At 34.4% G+C, this 16,099-nt stretch overlaps 1 protein-coding gene across 5 annotated transcripts in view; it reads left to right on the top strand.

The window, feature by feature from the left end:
* The window catches only part of AGO3 (argonaute RISC catalytic component 3), a 119,645-nt gene that overhangs the window by 38,774 nt on the left and 64,772 nt on the right, over positions 1–16,099 (top strand). For all 5 annotated transcript variants that reach the window (XM_029949241.1, XM_029949239.1, XM_029949238.1 and 2 more), the window contains exons 4-5: positions 1,835–2,043; positions 2,880–3,016. In XM_029949241.1, the coding sequence (XP_029805101.1) occupies positions 1,835–2,043; positions 2,880–3,016 (346 nt within the window). The remainder of the gene's footprint in view (positions 1–1,834; positions 2,044–2,879; positions 3,017–16,099) is intronic.

The following is a 16,099-nucleotide window of genomic DNA, read 5'->3' as shown; positions in this document are numbered from 1 at the left end:
CTCTCAAAAAAAAAATATTTTTTTTTTCCATCTGAGCCATTTTTGAGGTAGAAGTTAGTGGCATGAAGAATGTTCTCAACCATCACCACCATCTAGATGGTGACTAGACACCTAGGCACCTCTCTCATTAGATTTTTAAATAATTAATGATTTTTGCTTGGAAAGATTATTACTGTGTAGTAATGGTGATTTTCTAATTCTGTCATTCCTTCTACATTTATTAGATGATATTCGACTTTAAGTGAGAGAATTTTCTTCTCTCTAATTTATTTATCCTTATTTATTTTACTGTCCTAGTTTTTCTGGATTTGGCCATTTGGGAGCCCCTTTAAGCTGGTTCCTGTACCCTTTTGACATTACACACTTTTTTTGAGTACTTTCTTACTTTCTGGCACATGATGTTCCAGGCTAATCTTACGTTTTCCCTGCTGCAGCTGTGCAACTGGCCCTTTGTCAAAGGAACAATGAATGGTTTCTTTTAGTTGGGGGATGCAACGTAGAAACCGAAATCTAGGTACTCAATGTATTCATTGCTACTGGGGTATAGGTATTTATAAAATGGACAGAAGTAGGATGTAAATATATATAAGTAAATAAAGAGACAATATGTCATAAATATTATTTGTCATGTAACGAATTTAACATATGTATCCTACAAGTACTACTTACTGTACATTGTACAGTATATATATTGGAAATAATGAGTTCAAAGTGATTCTTCCAAGTTTCAGTCTATTTCCCCCAGGATTCTTTCTTTATTTACATGTTGCGTATTTGTATCTTTCTTCTTTTTTGAACCTCAAAACATCACCACTTTTACTCATTTGTTCAATCCTACTCTATATATATATATATATATATATATATATATATATATATATATTGCTATACTGTGCCACTACAGAGAATAAACCTCCTCATAAGAGTTTAAGGTTTTATTTTGTATGCAGTTCTTTCCCATGTGTACAGCCCGCAGTGTGTTCTGTTTTCAAGAGTTCGTTGTATTGTTTTCTTTTTTTCCCCCTTTCTTTCAGCGTGGTTATGTTATCCATTTGAAACATACTTGGTTCCATTTGATTTTGTTTATATTTAGTTTTAAGTTTTTCACATCATCCTTCTTGATTTTGTTTTTAATTTTTAACTTATAAAACTTGGTTTAAAAAAAAAAACACAGAAAGGGAGACCTGGGCGGCTCAGTCAGTGACGCATCTGGCTTCAGCTCAGGTCATGATCTTGACATTTGTGAGTTTGAGCCCCCCATTGGGCTCTGTGTTGACAGCTCAGAGCTTGGAGCCTGCTGTGGATTCTGTGTCTGCCTCTTCTCCCTGCCCCTCACCCACTTGAGAGAGCGTGCATGTGCGCTCTCTCTCAAAAATAAAAACATTAAAATAAATAAAAACCAACACACACACACACATACGCACAACACCTCTATTTAATATGTTTCCATAAGTCGAAACTGTACTGAGAAGTATACTCAGAATTGTTCATTCCTCCTTTATTTTTTCTAGTCTGTTTCTTCCCATCCTTTGAAAGTAACCAATTTCTTTGTTTCTGGTTGAAGCTTCTTGTGTTTGTTTTTGCTGAAATAAGAGATATGAGTATTTTCCCATCTTCCCCTTCTTTCTCACACAAAAGATGGTACACTGTTTGTAATCTTCTCTACTTTGCTTTTTTACTTAACACCATAGCTTAGAAATTATCTATTGATTTAACATTGAGGTTGATTTTTTTAATATTTTCCCTGTTTTTTCTTGAATATTTTTATAACTTAAACCTAAAAAAATTTATTTATCTTTTTCAATTTATCAATTGACTTTTTCCCCATCAACAGGTAGATTTAGATGTTACTTTACCTGGGGAAGGTGGAAAAGATCGACCTTTCAAGGTGTCGATTAAGTTTGTCTCTCGGGTGAGTTGGCACCTACTACATGAAGTACTGACAGGACGGACCTTGCCTGAGCCGCTGGAATTAGACAAGCCAATCAGTACTAATCCTGTCCATGCTGTTGATGTGGTGCTACGACATCTGCCCTCCATGAAGTGGGTGCTTCCGCTTTTCTTCCTTTTTAGATTATAAGCGTGTAGACTTTCCTCCTGAGAGTGAGTTGTGCAGACCTCCTCCTTTGATCAACCTTCACATGTTGTATATTTTGATTGCTTCATTTAAAGAATAGCATACATACAAGTTCATTGATATAAGAAGTAAGTTACAGAAAAAACTCTGATTTTTCAAAGTGGACATTGTTAACTTCACAATTCTAGTGGATACCTTTTAAAAAAATGCCTAACCCTTTGTCTTAGAAGCTATAAATCTTGAATAACTGATACGTTTTCAGATATATTCCTATAGTTAAATCCCCTTGTTCTAAAGGTAATTTTGTTGTTTTTACAATAATATCAAATTGAAATTTTATTGAAATTTCTGTACTCTTAATCAACACTGCCACCTCACGAGTGTGTGTCTGTATTTGTGTGCCTAAATATATAGGATCAATGTGTCCTTTTAAAGAAAAATATGTCTTGCAAACACATTTATAGAAATAGCATTTTCTAAGATTGGAACTGGTTTTTCTTTTCATCTGTTTCTAATATTTGAAATAAAATTTTTTCTTCCCCAAAATAACAGTTGTAGGAATAGGGAATTTCAGTTAAGGATGCTGATGGGTTTTGGGTTTTGGTTTTTTTTTTTTTTTTTTTTTTTTTTAGAATGGCTGCATTTTGCCTTCACAAATTTGGGAAATATTTATTTTTATATATTCCTAATGATAGGCATCATTATGACAAATTCAGTTTAGGTGCTCTAGTCTTACCTCTTCTGCAAATGTAAATACCTATATGGGAAGGAAGGACTGAACATGACATTTTAATTTTTGTAGATATACGCCTGTGGGGCGTTCCTTTTTCTCAGCTCCCGAAGGATATGACCACCCCCTGGGAGGGGGCAGGGAAGTATGGTTTGGATTCCATCAATCTGTTCGACCTGCCATGTGGAAAATGATGCTTAATATTGACGGTAAGGGAACTAAAACCATATTATATATTGGGTAGTTGATTCCTGTATTGTGCACATGTGTGCATGTGGGCGCGCGTGCAGTTGATAGATAATTATATGTACTGGTGTCTTTGGTGTGTTGAAGTAATGTTTGGACATATATTAAGACAAAGTGGGAAAACTTTTGTATTACATTTCATTTAGAAAGGCATTACACAGAAGTTGTCCTGGAATGCTACTAAGCATCAAATAAGCACATGAAAGCAAATATAAAGCCCTTGATATGATTATCTGAACAATCTCACTTTTGTCTTTTTAACTCTTAAGTCAATATTTCATTATGAAATACATGTTTTAAAAGAAGAGAAGTCTGTTGGTCATTTTACCCTAGGCATTATACATATAGTGTTTACAAATTGCATTCTTATTTTTAGATGTTTTCCTATTAATATATTTGAGCATAGGGAGAATAGTATGATAAATTACCACCTATATGCAGGCTGTCAATTTTCTACCTTTTTCCTCAATTATAGTATTTTTAAATCAAATCCTGGATAACAAGTTTTTGGCTCTACTAATTAAGTATACACCTCTAAAAACATAGGTGTTTCTCTATACAGTGATAATGATGTTATCGTATGTAAGAAAAATTTAAGTAATCATTTATTTGTAACCCCTTATATTCTCTCCATAATCAGATTTCCTTGATTGTCTCAAACATGTCTTTTTTAGTTAATCTGATATAATTCTATTTAGGATCCAAACAAGATCCACATATCATGTTTAGTTGATCTGCCTTTTTAATATAATAGTCCCATTTTCTTCCTCTTGTTTTATTTATTTACTTATTTATTGATGTCATTGAATTGTTAGAGAAACTCACTTGTCCTGAAGAATATTAAAATCTCCGCATTTGTCTTCTGTTCTTACGGTGTCATTACCTTGTTTTCTCCGCCCCCTATGTTTCCTGAAAGTGAACGTTGGCCCTAGAAGTTTGATTCAATTCTGATTTAGAATACTTCATACATGCTTCATGTTATATCATATTAGGAGGCACACAGTATCTAGTGGTTCCAATTTTAGTGATGCTAACTAAGATTGACCAGTAGGTTCAGAAATCAGTAGTCCTCATCTCTCCATAGTAAATTTCCCAATCAGCTTTTCAGTGACTAATATTCTGTTATCTATTGGGTGATCATTGTCACCCAAATCATTTCTTTCACTAAGGATTACCAACTGGTATTTTTTCTAAATCTGTTATTCCTTTTGAATTAGATGGAATTCTTATGTGAAAAATCATTATGTCCTGTTGGTAGTTTATTAGTCATTGATAGTTTTTTTGCTTTCTAGAACAGCAGGATATTTCAGGCTTATCTTATATTTCCTACTCTGTACATGGAATCGGCCATTCCTTCAAGGATCCCTTTGTCTTTCCAGATCACTGTGTAGTTCCTGCATTATTTTCAGCTGCATCTACCATTGAGGAGCTATATCTCAGAAGTCCTCTTTATATTAGATCTGTATTTATTTGCCATTTCAGAACATCATTTTCTTTTTTTTTAATTTATTTTTTAATGTTTTCTTTATTTTTGATACAGAGAGGGACAGAGCATGAGGGGGGGAGGGGCAGAGAGAGAAGGCGACACAGAATCTGAAGCAGGCTCCAGGCTCTGAGCTAGCTGTCAGCACAGAGCCTGATGCGGGGCTCAAACCCACGAACATGAGATCTGACCTTAGCCAAAGTCGGAGGCCTAACCGACTGAGCCACCCAGGTGCCCCAGAATATCATTTTCTATATATTTAGATCTTTAGGATAGATTTCAGGATGTAATGGGTCAAGGGCAAATACATTTGTAATTTTGGTCATTATTGCCAGATTGACCTTTGTAAAGGTTCTAAATATTGTGCATTTGTGAATGAGACTACCTGTTTTGTGATGCCTTTGCCACTAGAGGTGTCAAACTCTAAATTGTATTAATTGCATTTGCAAGAAATAGTTTCCTTATGTACTTTTATTTTGCATTTAGCCATCTTTTCATATGTGTAAGGGCCACCTTCTTTTTTTTATAAGCTTTTTATACTTTTTGCCTTTTTTCTTTCTGTTGGATTTTTGGTTTTCTCGTTTACTGAGAGCTTTCTAAATCGAGGAGATTAAACTTCTTGTGTCACAAATTGTAGCTATTATCTCTAATTATTTGTCTTTTAACCTTTGGTACAGTCTTGTTTTTATTTTTTGCCATCTAGAAATTTGAGTCTTTGGGATATAGTAAATACATACACACAAACACTTAAATGTATTAGTCATATCTTTTTATGACTTTTTAAATCCTATAGGACTAGGCTTATTTTTTTCTTCAGGCTTTTCTAGGCTGTTCTTGTTTATTTTTCCATGTAAAGTTTAGAAACATCTTACCTAGATTCAGTGGGTGTGGGAGGATAGGCTGTAATTTTTTTTAATGTTTTATTTTTATTTATTTTGTGAAGAGAGCAGAAGCACAAGTGGAAGAGAGGGAGAGAGAATCCCAAGCAGGCTCTACACTGTCAGTGTGGAACCAGAGCGGGGTTCAATCCCATAAACTGTGAGATCATGACCTGGGCCAAAATCAAGAGTCAGTCTCTCAACCAACTGAGCCATCCAGGCACCCCAAGAGAGGCTGTAATTTTTACTGAAATCTCACTACAGTTAGAAATTGTTAGGACAAATTGGCATCTTTAAGATACTGAGTCTTTTCTGTCCAAGAAAATGCTATACCTTTCTATTGGTACAACATTACTTTTGTTTTCCTCAGGAATGTTTTAAAGTTTTCCTTACATGAAAGTTGCACATATCTTCTTGTTATTCCTAGATATTCCAGCCCCCTCCCCCCCCCGGGTTTGTTTGTTTGGTTTGGTTTGGTTTTTTTGCTATCAAGTATGTTTATAGATTCTAACTGCTTATTGTTTACATACATGAAGACTTTTGATTTCTGCATACTTTTTTTCTGTCTGCTTTATTCCACTAGTGTTTATAGTATTTTAAGTGATTTTTTTGGGCATTTCTAGTTATAATCATTTCATCTACAAATAGTGATAGGTTTGACTCTTCCTTTGGATTTTTATACTTTTGATTTTTGTCTTATCAAATTATATTGACTAATTAGACAGTGTTAAGGAGTAGGGACTAGCAGACATCCTCTTTTTATTCCTTACCTTAGAAAGATGCTTGCAGTGTTTCTGCATTAAGTATGATACATATAAATGTATATGAGCATCTCATGATTCCTATTTTATTAAGTACTTTTTTTTTTAATGTTTTATTCATTTTTTGAGAGACAGAGACAGACCATGAGCAGGGGAAGGACAGAAAGAGAGGGAGATACAGAATCAGTAGCAGGCTCCAGGCTCTGAGCTGTCAACACAGAGCCTGATGCAGGGCTCAAACCCATGAATTGTGAGATCATGACCTGAGCCGAAGTCAGATACTTAACTGACTCCTTATTAAGTACTTTTACTCAAGAATGGATGTTGAATTTTGTCACATTCCTTTTCAGCATCTTTGGAGCTGATGATATGATATTTCTTGTCTTTTTAACAAACATTGAACCAAACGTGTGTTTCTGGATTCTTTTAATGAGACAATATAGTCTGTTTGCTAATATTTTACCTTTTTAATCAGAATGCAAAAGTAAGTTTGACCTGATCTGTAATCTGTAATCTACTTTTTTGTGTGTGATCTTTTTTCAAGTTTTGGTATTAATCTTACATCTCAAAAAGAATTTATAAGTTTTCAATTTTCTAAAATGTACAAGAGTTTTTAAATAGTACTAAACTTGTTAACTCTTTCAAGGTTTGGTAGAATTCGCTTGTGAAATCTTTAAACAAATTTTTTTTTTTAATGTTTTATTTATTTTTGATACAGAGAGAGACAGAGCATAAGAGGGGGAGGGTCAGAGAGAGAAGGAGACACAGAACCAGAAGCAGGCTCCAGGCTCTGAGCTAGCTGTCAGCACAGAGCCTGACGTGGGGCTCGAACCCACAAACGTGAGATCTGACCTGAGCCGAAGTCGGAGGCTTAGCCAACTGAGCCACCCAGACGCCCCCGCTTGTGAAATCTTGTGGCATGTTGTGTTTTGTTTTCTCGATGGGTAGTATCTCTTTAAAAACTTCTTCCATTTATTTTGTGAAAATTAGTTTGTTTAGGCTCAGTTTGGGGTTCAGTTTTGGTAGGTCATATCTTACCAGAAAATTATTTTACCTGTGTTTCATATTTTATACAGAGTTTTACAAGGTTATTTCTTATTTTTTTGAAAGTGTATCTACTTCTGTGGCTTCCCCCGACTTCTTATTTTGCATATTTGTGTTTTGTTCATTTTACTCTTGATTAGGAGAGAGAGCGAGAGAGAGTAGTTTAAACAATTAGTTTCAGTGCCTTCCCAAGCCCCCCAGCAAAAGTGCTTTTGAAACTTTTTTTTTTTAAGCTCTCTGGCTTTCTGTTTTCTAACTTCTTCATTTCTGCTTTTAGCTTTATACATGTTTTCCTCTGCTTTTTTTTTCCAGTTACATTAGTTGTTTTTCTGTTTGAGCTGTATTAGTAATTCATTACTTTCATTTGTTCTTAATGATGAAAGTGTTTAAAGTAGTAAATTTTCTTCTGATCACTGTTTTAGCTACATCCCAAAGCCTTTCATATATAGGATTTTTATTGTCTAGAAACACCACAAATTGCATTTGTATTTTTCTTATTATCCAAATATTCCTTGAGAGACTTTAAAACTTTTCAGATTGAAGATCTTTTTATTTTCTGATTTTGCTATTTACTTTCTGTTATTTACGTTTTGATTTTCTGAATTTCTTGGGGTGTTAATCCAAGAATATGGCGTGTATTTCCCCTTTGAGAATTTGTTGAGGTATGTTTTGTAGTCTAATACATAGTCAATTTTTGCCAGTGCTTAATGGCTATTTGAAAATAGGTATATCAATTATTAAAGTAGAGTTAAATGAATATTCATCTGTGCTTACCATTTTTGATTACGTGTTTAGATTGGGAAAAACAATTGTAAAATTTCTGTTGTTTTTTTCCTCATATGTCCTGTGATTTCTGCTTTCTTAATGTTACTGCTGTATGTTTAAGAGCATACATATACCTGTTTTCTTCATTGTGAATTGTATGCTTTACATGATAAAGTGAACTTCTTTTTATACTTTGGGCCAAAAGTCAGCAGTATCTAATGAAAGGATTACAATTTATGTGTGTGTGAACCTTATTCTATATGTTAACTTCTCCTTTCCTTTACCTTTTTTAATACTTTATGAGTCAGAGATACATCTTGGTGATAGCATAGAATGGTTTTGCTTTATGGGTCAGTCTAAAGCTTTTTTTTTCCCCTTTTAATAGATGAGTTGCCTGATAGGAAGCACATACATGCTTGGTCTCAGTTGTGTTGGATTATCTTATATTATATTATATGATTATATTTTTTTGATACTTTAAGTTGTCTCTTTTCTTTGCTTTTTAAATGATAGTTTTGATATTAAGAAGGGTTTTTTTCCTGCTAATGGTAAACCTTTATAGTTATACTTTCATGTAATATTCATGTTTCTTTTAACTAATTTTTTTTTTTGTAGTATGGTTGAACACAACGTTACATTACTTTCAGGTGTACAACATAGTGATTTGTCAAGTTTATTATGCTGTGCTCACCACTCATCTTTTCTTAAAAAAAAATTTTTTTAATTTAACTTTAGAGAGAGAGGGAGAGGGGCAGAGAAGGAGAGAGAATTTTAAGCAGGCTTCATGCTCAGGGCAGAGCCTGATGTGGGACTCCATTCCACAACCCTGGGATCATGACCTGAACTGAAATCAAGAGTCAGACGCTCAACCGGCTGAGCCACCGGGTGTCCTCATCTTTTTATTCTTTAAAACTGTGTCTTTTTTCATTTTCTTTAAAGTTTTACTACTTAACTTTCAACAGTGACTCCTATCTATTATTATAAGGTACAGTGAGTTTATTCTACTTTATATTTTTCTACTCCTGTCAATGATTTATTTGTGTATATTATTCCTACATTCTTAGAGCAGCATGTAACAGTTGCATTCTGTTCTGTCACCTGTATTTCTATTTGTTTTAACCTTCAATCTGCATTTAAATGTATTTTTGCTGTCAATGCTTCTGCTGACATTTTTCCTGTCATCTACTGGTTGCAGTTTGTCCTCAAGTTGTTTCTTCAAGAAAGTCTCATGAATAAGAGCTAAGTATTTACATACTGAAAACTATTTACTTATAGCCTTATTCCCAAAGGATTGTTTGTCTAAGACATAAAACTATTGACTTATACTTTCTGGAGTATCTTCTAAGTATTTGTCTACTGTCTTCTGACATTGAATGTTCAAGACAGAAGTATGATATCAGCTTGATTTTCTTCCCCCTTGAAGGGACCTGCTTTTTTTGTCTGGTTGCTAAAAGTATTTCTAAAACTTACTTCACTATGTTTTTTGTTGGTGTTTGACTATTTTGAGTCAGTTTTCAAGGGATTCCCTTTGAAAATGCAAGTTTGAGTCTTTTTTTATTTTTTAAATTTAAGTTTAATTTATAAGTTTATTTTCAGAGACAGCATGAGCAGGGGAGGGGCAGAGAGCATGGGAGAGAAAGAATCCCAAGCAGGTTCTGCGCTCAGCAGAGAGCCCAACTCAGGGCTCCATCTCACAGCTGTGAGATTATGACATGGGCCAAAATCAGGAGTTGGACACTTCAACCTACTGAGCCACCCAGACGCCCCAGTTTTTCTTTGTTTATTTTTAAATTAATTTTCTTTTTTAAACTTACTCTTCTGTTTGCTCCTTACCGTACCTTTTGTGGTATAATTTTTAACTTGTGCTTACATTTGTCAACTTTAAAATATTTTTTTTCTTCCATTTCTTTCATGAATTTTATAGTACTTTTGTTTTTACCTCTTCCTGTTGACTGGCTGTCTCTTCCCTGAGTTCTTAAATTTCTACTCCGATATTTTACTTTTACTTCTTTCTTTTAATGTTTATTTATTTAAGTAACTTCTACACCCAGCATAGGGCTCAAAATCACGACCCCAAGATCAAGAGTCCCAGGCTCTTTTGACTGAGACAGCCAAGGACCCCTCTGAGATTTCCTTAATAGCTACATTAAGAATTTTTGAATTCATGTTACAAAGTAGTGTTACAGTTTTCATCTACATTGTGATAATTTTTTGTTGTCAACAAAAAATTTTCTTTGTCAAGAGTGTTATACTGTCTTACATTTTTTATGGTGTCTTTGTATGGATACTTATCACCTTTTTTTATTCATATTTAATGAGATGAGCTTTCCTAAACCACCTATTTGAAGAGACTAGTCAGGAAGAGGAGATGTGGAACAGGACCTTTGGAGCAAGGTGTTTTTCTAGGTTTCTTTGTTCAAGGCCTCTGTCCTCAGATGTTCTGAGGATTCTTTCTTCAAAATATAGATACATCTCCTTTGCCTCTTAGTAATTTACAAATGTCAGAGATGTGAACTACCAGTCACCAGGTCCTTACTAGTTTCTGCTGCCAAGGGATACAACTCCTGCCTTTTCAAGTGCCTGCTTGAAATGTTAACAGAGAATTTGTGAATGGTATACAGGAGTTCTTTGTGGTATTCTTTGGACTTTTCCACAAGTTTGAAATTACAGATGAAAAGTAAGTGCTCTTGGTTTTAGAAGAGAGTAGTATCTGAGTTCTGTCCCTTCTAGACCACCCTCCACTCATACTCACGGCACTTTCTACACCTCCCTTTTCTACTTCCTTCTGAGATTCCCCCATTCAGCCTCAGTTCTAAACATTGCAGTTCCCACTTATGATAGGACCCTCTATTTCTGGAAATGAAAAATTGCTGTTCCCCACCTAGGCTCTTTTCATACTTCACGTCTTCTCCCTTGGCTGGGTTCTACGAGTCCCAAGTACTTTGGGCCATATTTACTTATAACTGGGCATTTCAGGTTTTTATTGTCTCTTAGGTTCACCAAATACAAAGAGAAGGTTTTCTTTTTGAAAACCTTCTCTTTGTTGTTCTGTATTGGGTTCTAGGAGAAAAGTGGGAAAATTTGGAAGTAAATTGTTTTTTCCCTACTGGAACTTAAAGTCTAGCTTTGGATATTATTAAGTAATTTCTAAATAATACATTGGTCAAATGAATCACAAAGAAAATTTTAAATATTTGAAATGAAGGATAATGAAAATACATATCAGAATGGTATGGTTAGCTAAAGCAATGCTTAGAGAGAATTTAAAACCTTAAATGCCTATTAGCAAAAAAGAAAAGCATCAGTACCTAAGTATTCATCTCAACAAGTTATAAACATAAAGAAAAATTAAATGCAAAGCAAATAGAAGAAAATAAGAGTTAAAAACAGAAGTTAATGAAATACAAAACAAACTTATTTCTGTAGGTAGGGAGACTTGAAAAGTTTTTAAGAAGGATAGTGACATGATCATATTTGTTTTCCAGAAAGAGACCTCTGGCAGCAGTGTGGAGAATAGATAGAGGAGAAAAAACTAATCTCAGAAGCCAGTTAGGAGGCTTTTTCAATCACTAGTTCAGGTAAGAGATGGTGATGGTCTAATGCGGGGTGGAGAGAAAGGAACATATTACAAGGAATAAGTTGAAAAAATAGGTTTAAGAACCATGTCCAGAAAAAAAAAACTTTGAGTACAGTTACTGGTACATGGAACTGATTGGAAATGAATAGACCAGAAGGCTTATAGGTTACTGAAGGAATTGTTTTTGGAAACAAACTACAAACCTGGTGTATCTGTCAGGTTCAACCAGAGAAGCAGAACCGGTGGAAGGTCTATATATATAGAGAGAGAGATTTGGCTTACAAAGTTGCAAGCAAGTCTGAAATCCCTAGAATAGGCGGTCAGGAAGGGCAGGGATCGTCGGGCATGGGCTGAAGCTGCTCTTCGTATGTGGAAGTCCTTCTGTCTCTTAGGGAAGCCTCAGCCCTGCTTTAAGGCCTTTCAGCTAACTAAAATGAGATCCATCCAGATTATCTAGGATAATTTCCTTTACTTAGTCAACTGATTATGGGTTTTAATTACATCTATAAAACACCTTCACAGCTACTTAGATTGATGTTTGAATAGCTGACAACTAGTGGCCCAGCCAAGTTGACACATTAAAACAAAAACATACCTGGCCTGCAAAGTTCTGTGATTATTCAATCTTTGAAACAATCTTTATGTTTCCAACCCTTCAAGCTCAGTGATTGTGCTGTATTATAAGCTAGCTTCCAAGAAGGGCATACTCCCCAACATACACTCTGAATAGTGACTCATTCATGCAAATGGTGCAAATGGTGATGCTGTCAGTGAATTCAGAGATAGACCTGCTCTTGCTAGCTTGTTGGCAGTATACCCCATATATAAATAGACCAAATGTTAATATGTCCAAAACTTGAAGATCCTATGGAACATATGGATAGAGACTCTCGTGTGTTATTGGAAATGCAGATAGGAAAATCTGTAATGGTGGAATCTAAAAGTAAAAGTTTGGGGACTCTTCAGTATATAAATCCATATATGAAACTGTAGAAATGGAAAAACTGCTTTTTTTTAATTTCTTATTTATTTTTGAGAGAGAAAGAGTACAAGTGGGGATGGGGCAGATAGAGAGACAGGATCTGAAGCAGGCTCTGTGCTGACAGCAGAGCACCCGATGCAGGGCTCGAACTTAACCATGAGATCATGACCTAAGCCAAAGTCAGACACTTAACCAGGTGAGCCGTCCAGGCACTACAAAGTGGAAAAACTCCTTTAAGAATAATATTTAGAGTAAAAACAGGAATGAGGAGGATAAACCCATGGCAACGACCAGTATTTAAGGGAGGAAAAAAACCCAATGAGCAAATTACTGATTATCACAGCAGTATAGAGCCAAAACATGATGTCAATGAAGCCAAGGGAGGAAACATATTCAAAGAATGGATGATTTCATGTTAAGCAGTAGGAGCTTTTCCAGTAAAATTGAGAGTAAAACAAGGATGTCAGGACTATGATATTTAGATATATGGGGTTTGCCAACTTCTGTTGTTCTTACAGGTTTCAATCTACATGCTACTTCCTTGAGAACCAATATTTAATACCCATCTCTCCTCCACTACATCCAGCCATCCTCCAAGTCTGAATTAGTATTTATTTCATTCATGTATTCCCATAGCAGAGTGTACCTCCCCTATAATATAGCATGTGTCAGTCTGAATTATAAGTGTTTTATTTTTTATTGTTCTGTCTCCTATTAGAATGAAAGCTCTGCAAAGCTAGGGATTATCTATCTTACCAGTGTACGTATCCTCCATGCTTAGCACAATTCTGGGTCATACTAAGCAAAGGATGAACAGATAGAACTAAGAGTCTAGAGGGGGAGCATCCCAAATGAGCCTAGGAAGTTAGATATTTGGAGAGGAATAAGTGATGCCTTAGCTGAGCTTTAACAAATATGAGATCAAGAGTTTGGATTGAAAAAGAGGTACACAGGAATAAAAGATTTTTGAGAAGTCTCTAAAAACTTGATTGAAAGACATAAGAGAAAATCTAAGTGAAATAAAATACAATAGGCTTATTGAGAAGGCTCAATTTAATAAGATGTCAGTTTTCCCAAAATTAATCTGTAAATGTAATTTTTAAAAAAAATTTTTTGAGAGAGAGAGAGGAACATGAATGGAGGAGGGGCAGAGAGAATAGAAGGGAGAGACTGCCAAGTAGACTCCGCATTATCAGTGCAGAGCCAGACACAGGGCTCATTCCCACAAACTGTGAGATCATGACCTGGCCTGAAATCAAGAATTGAACACTTAACCAACTGAAGCCCCTGTAAATGCAAATTTAAATAAAATCCCAATAGGGTATATCATGAACCTTGGTAAGTGAATATTAAGGTTTATATAGAAAAATAAATGAGCAAGAGAAGCCAATATAATTTTAAAGAAGAATAAAGAAGTAGGAATTGCCTTCTTTGTTTTAAAATTACAACAATTACTATTCCATACTGTTTTAAGTGCAGGGACAGGAAAATTAATGGAGCAGAATACAGAGCCTAGAAATAAGCCATGTGTATATAGAAACTTTGTAAATATTATGTGGCATTTCATATCATTGAAGAAAGAGTAGAATATTTATCAAATGGTGTTGATACAGTTAACTACATGAAAAAATTTAATCAGACCCATCTCATATCACACACAAAATCTATTTCTGGGTTGATTTTAATCCTAAGTATGTAATGCAAAACTTTGAAATTCTTTTAGAAAAAATTAAGAGAATATCCCCAATGTTGAACAAAATATAAAGTGTATAAATTATAAAAGAAAATACAAAAACTTGTATGTTATAAAGATAATCATAAATAGTTAAAGTGCTAGGAGAAATAACCAAGACCTTTACAAAATATAAGGACAGATCAATAGTAAAACAAGTAGTTCAGAAAAGAGGAAACCCAAATGGCCAATAAACATATGAAAATCAGATTCATTTATAATCAGGAAAATGCAAATAAAATTTAAAAGGTTCCATTTCACACCCTTCAGGTTTGTAAAAATTAAAGCCTTATGTTACTTGTTGTTGAGGATATAAAGTTAAGCTTAGCCGCTTAGCACAATTATGGGTCATACTAAGTGTTGGTTAGGAGTATGATTTGGTATAGCTGCTTTGGAGAACAGTTTTCAATCTCTAGAAAAGTTGAAATAAAGATGAAATCGCACATATTTTAAAACCCACAATATACCATAGAGATATATATGTGCTTGAGGCATTATTTGTTAATAGAAAATTGGAAATAGCCTAATTTCTTGTCTGTGTTTCTTTGGGAAACATTCTGAATGAGTACATAAATTGTTATAGAATATTGTGGTGTAGTATATGACCGTAAAATGAGTGAACCAAATATATATGTATTAACATAGATTATTATCAAAAACAATGTAGAGGGGGTAATAGATATTGAAAGGATATGTTATTATTTATATAAATATTTTTTTTAAAAACCCAGAAGTTTATACTGAGTGCATACAAATGCAGTAAAATTACCAAAACAAAGATGGTACAAATACACACCAATTTCAGGATGGTAGTTCCCTTTACGAATAAAGAACAAAGAGGAATGGAATGGGTTGGTTGGCATAGAGAGAATAGATAGACCTAAAAAGCAGCATGTTACAAGGAAAAGGTGAGAGTATGTTTATTTGTGTGAACAAAGTGTGTAGATAACTTACGGTGCCACTGTGAAGCAAAGAAGTCAGAAGGCTGAGAGCTTTTTTTAAAAAAAAAGATCTGTGGCATATTAATGAAAGGAAAATACAGCCTAAATGTTTAGGTGGGTTTATTTTTTAATTGACAGTAAAATATAGTGCTGCTATGAAAAATGAGTGAAAATATTGCTCTGACCACCTCACTTATGTTTCCTTTTTTGTTTCTGTGTGATTTGATTTTGCATTGCTTCTGCTCAGTATATTGCACTGAACAAAACAGCCCTTACTGATCTTGAAATCTACTATTGAGCAACATAAGCATTATGGAGAAGTGCTGAGGGAGCATGTAACAGGGATCCGTTCTAGTCTTCAGGCTTGAGGAACATTTCTCTAAGGAAGTGCCAGATTCCGCCTAGGTGAGATTTGTGGTAGAAATAAGAATGGAAGAGTGAAGAGTACTTTAAGAAGAGAGCAATTTAATTTGAATTATGTGACTTAATCTTGTCTTCAAAATGCTTGTGCTATATAATAGACTTACTGTGTTTTACCAATCTAAAACTCAAAAATATTTTTTCTTCACATTTCATCATCTCTGAAACTGGAAGATGTTTACAGTTGATGGTTTGTCACAGTTTAATTGGCAGATTTCTTTTGAAGATACATAAAATATTGATATACCTTACCATCATTGGTGTCTTGGACTCAATGATATGTGGGATGAATATATGTTTAGTTTAGCCTCCATTTAAGCCAAACTCATTTGCAACTTATATTTTATTATAATTCCTGCATTTCCAAGACTGTCATAGTGAATGTGGTATTAGTTGTATTTCCCTTAAGATACCTTTATCTACCACTCATTATGTACCAGATAGAATGCTAAGCAATTTACAT

This window comes from Suricata suricatta, chromosome 8 (assembly GCF_006229205.1).
Source record: "Suricata suricatta isolate VVHF042 chromosome 8, meerkat_22Aug2017_6uvM2_HiC, whole genome shotgun sequence".
NCBI classification, from domain to species: Eukaryota; Metazoa; Chordata; class Mammalia; order Carnivora; family Herpestidae; genus Suricata; species Suricata suricatta.
This window is presented reverse-complemented; position numbering and strand designations above follow the sequence as displayed.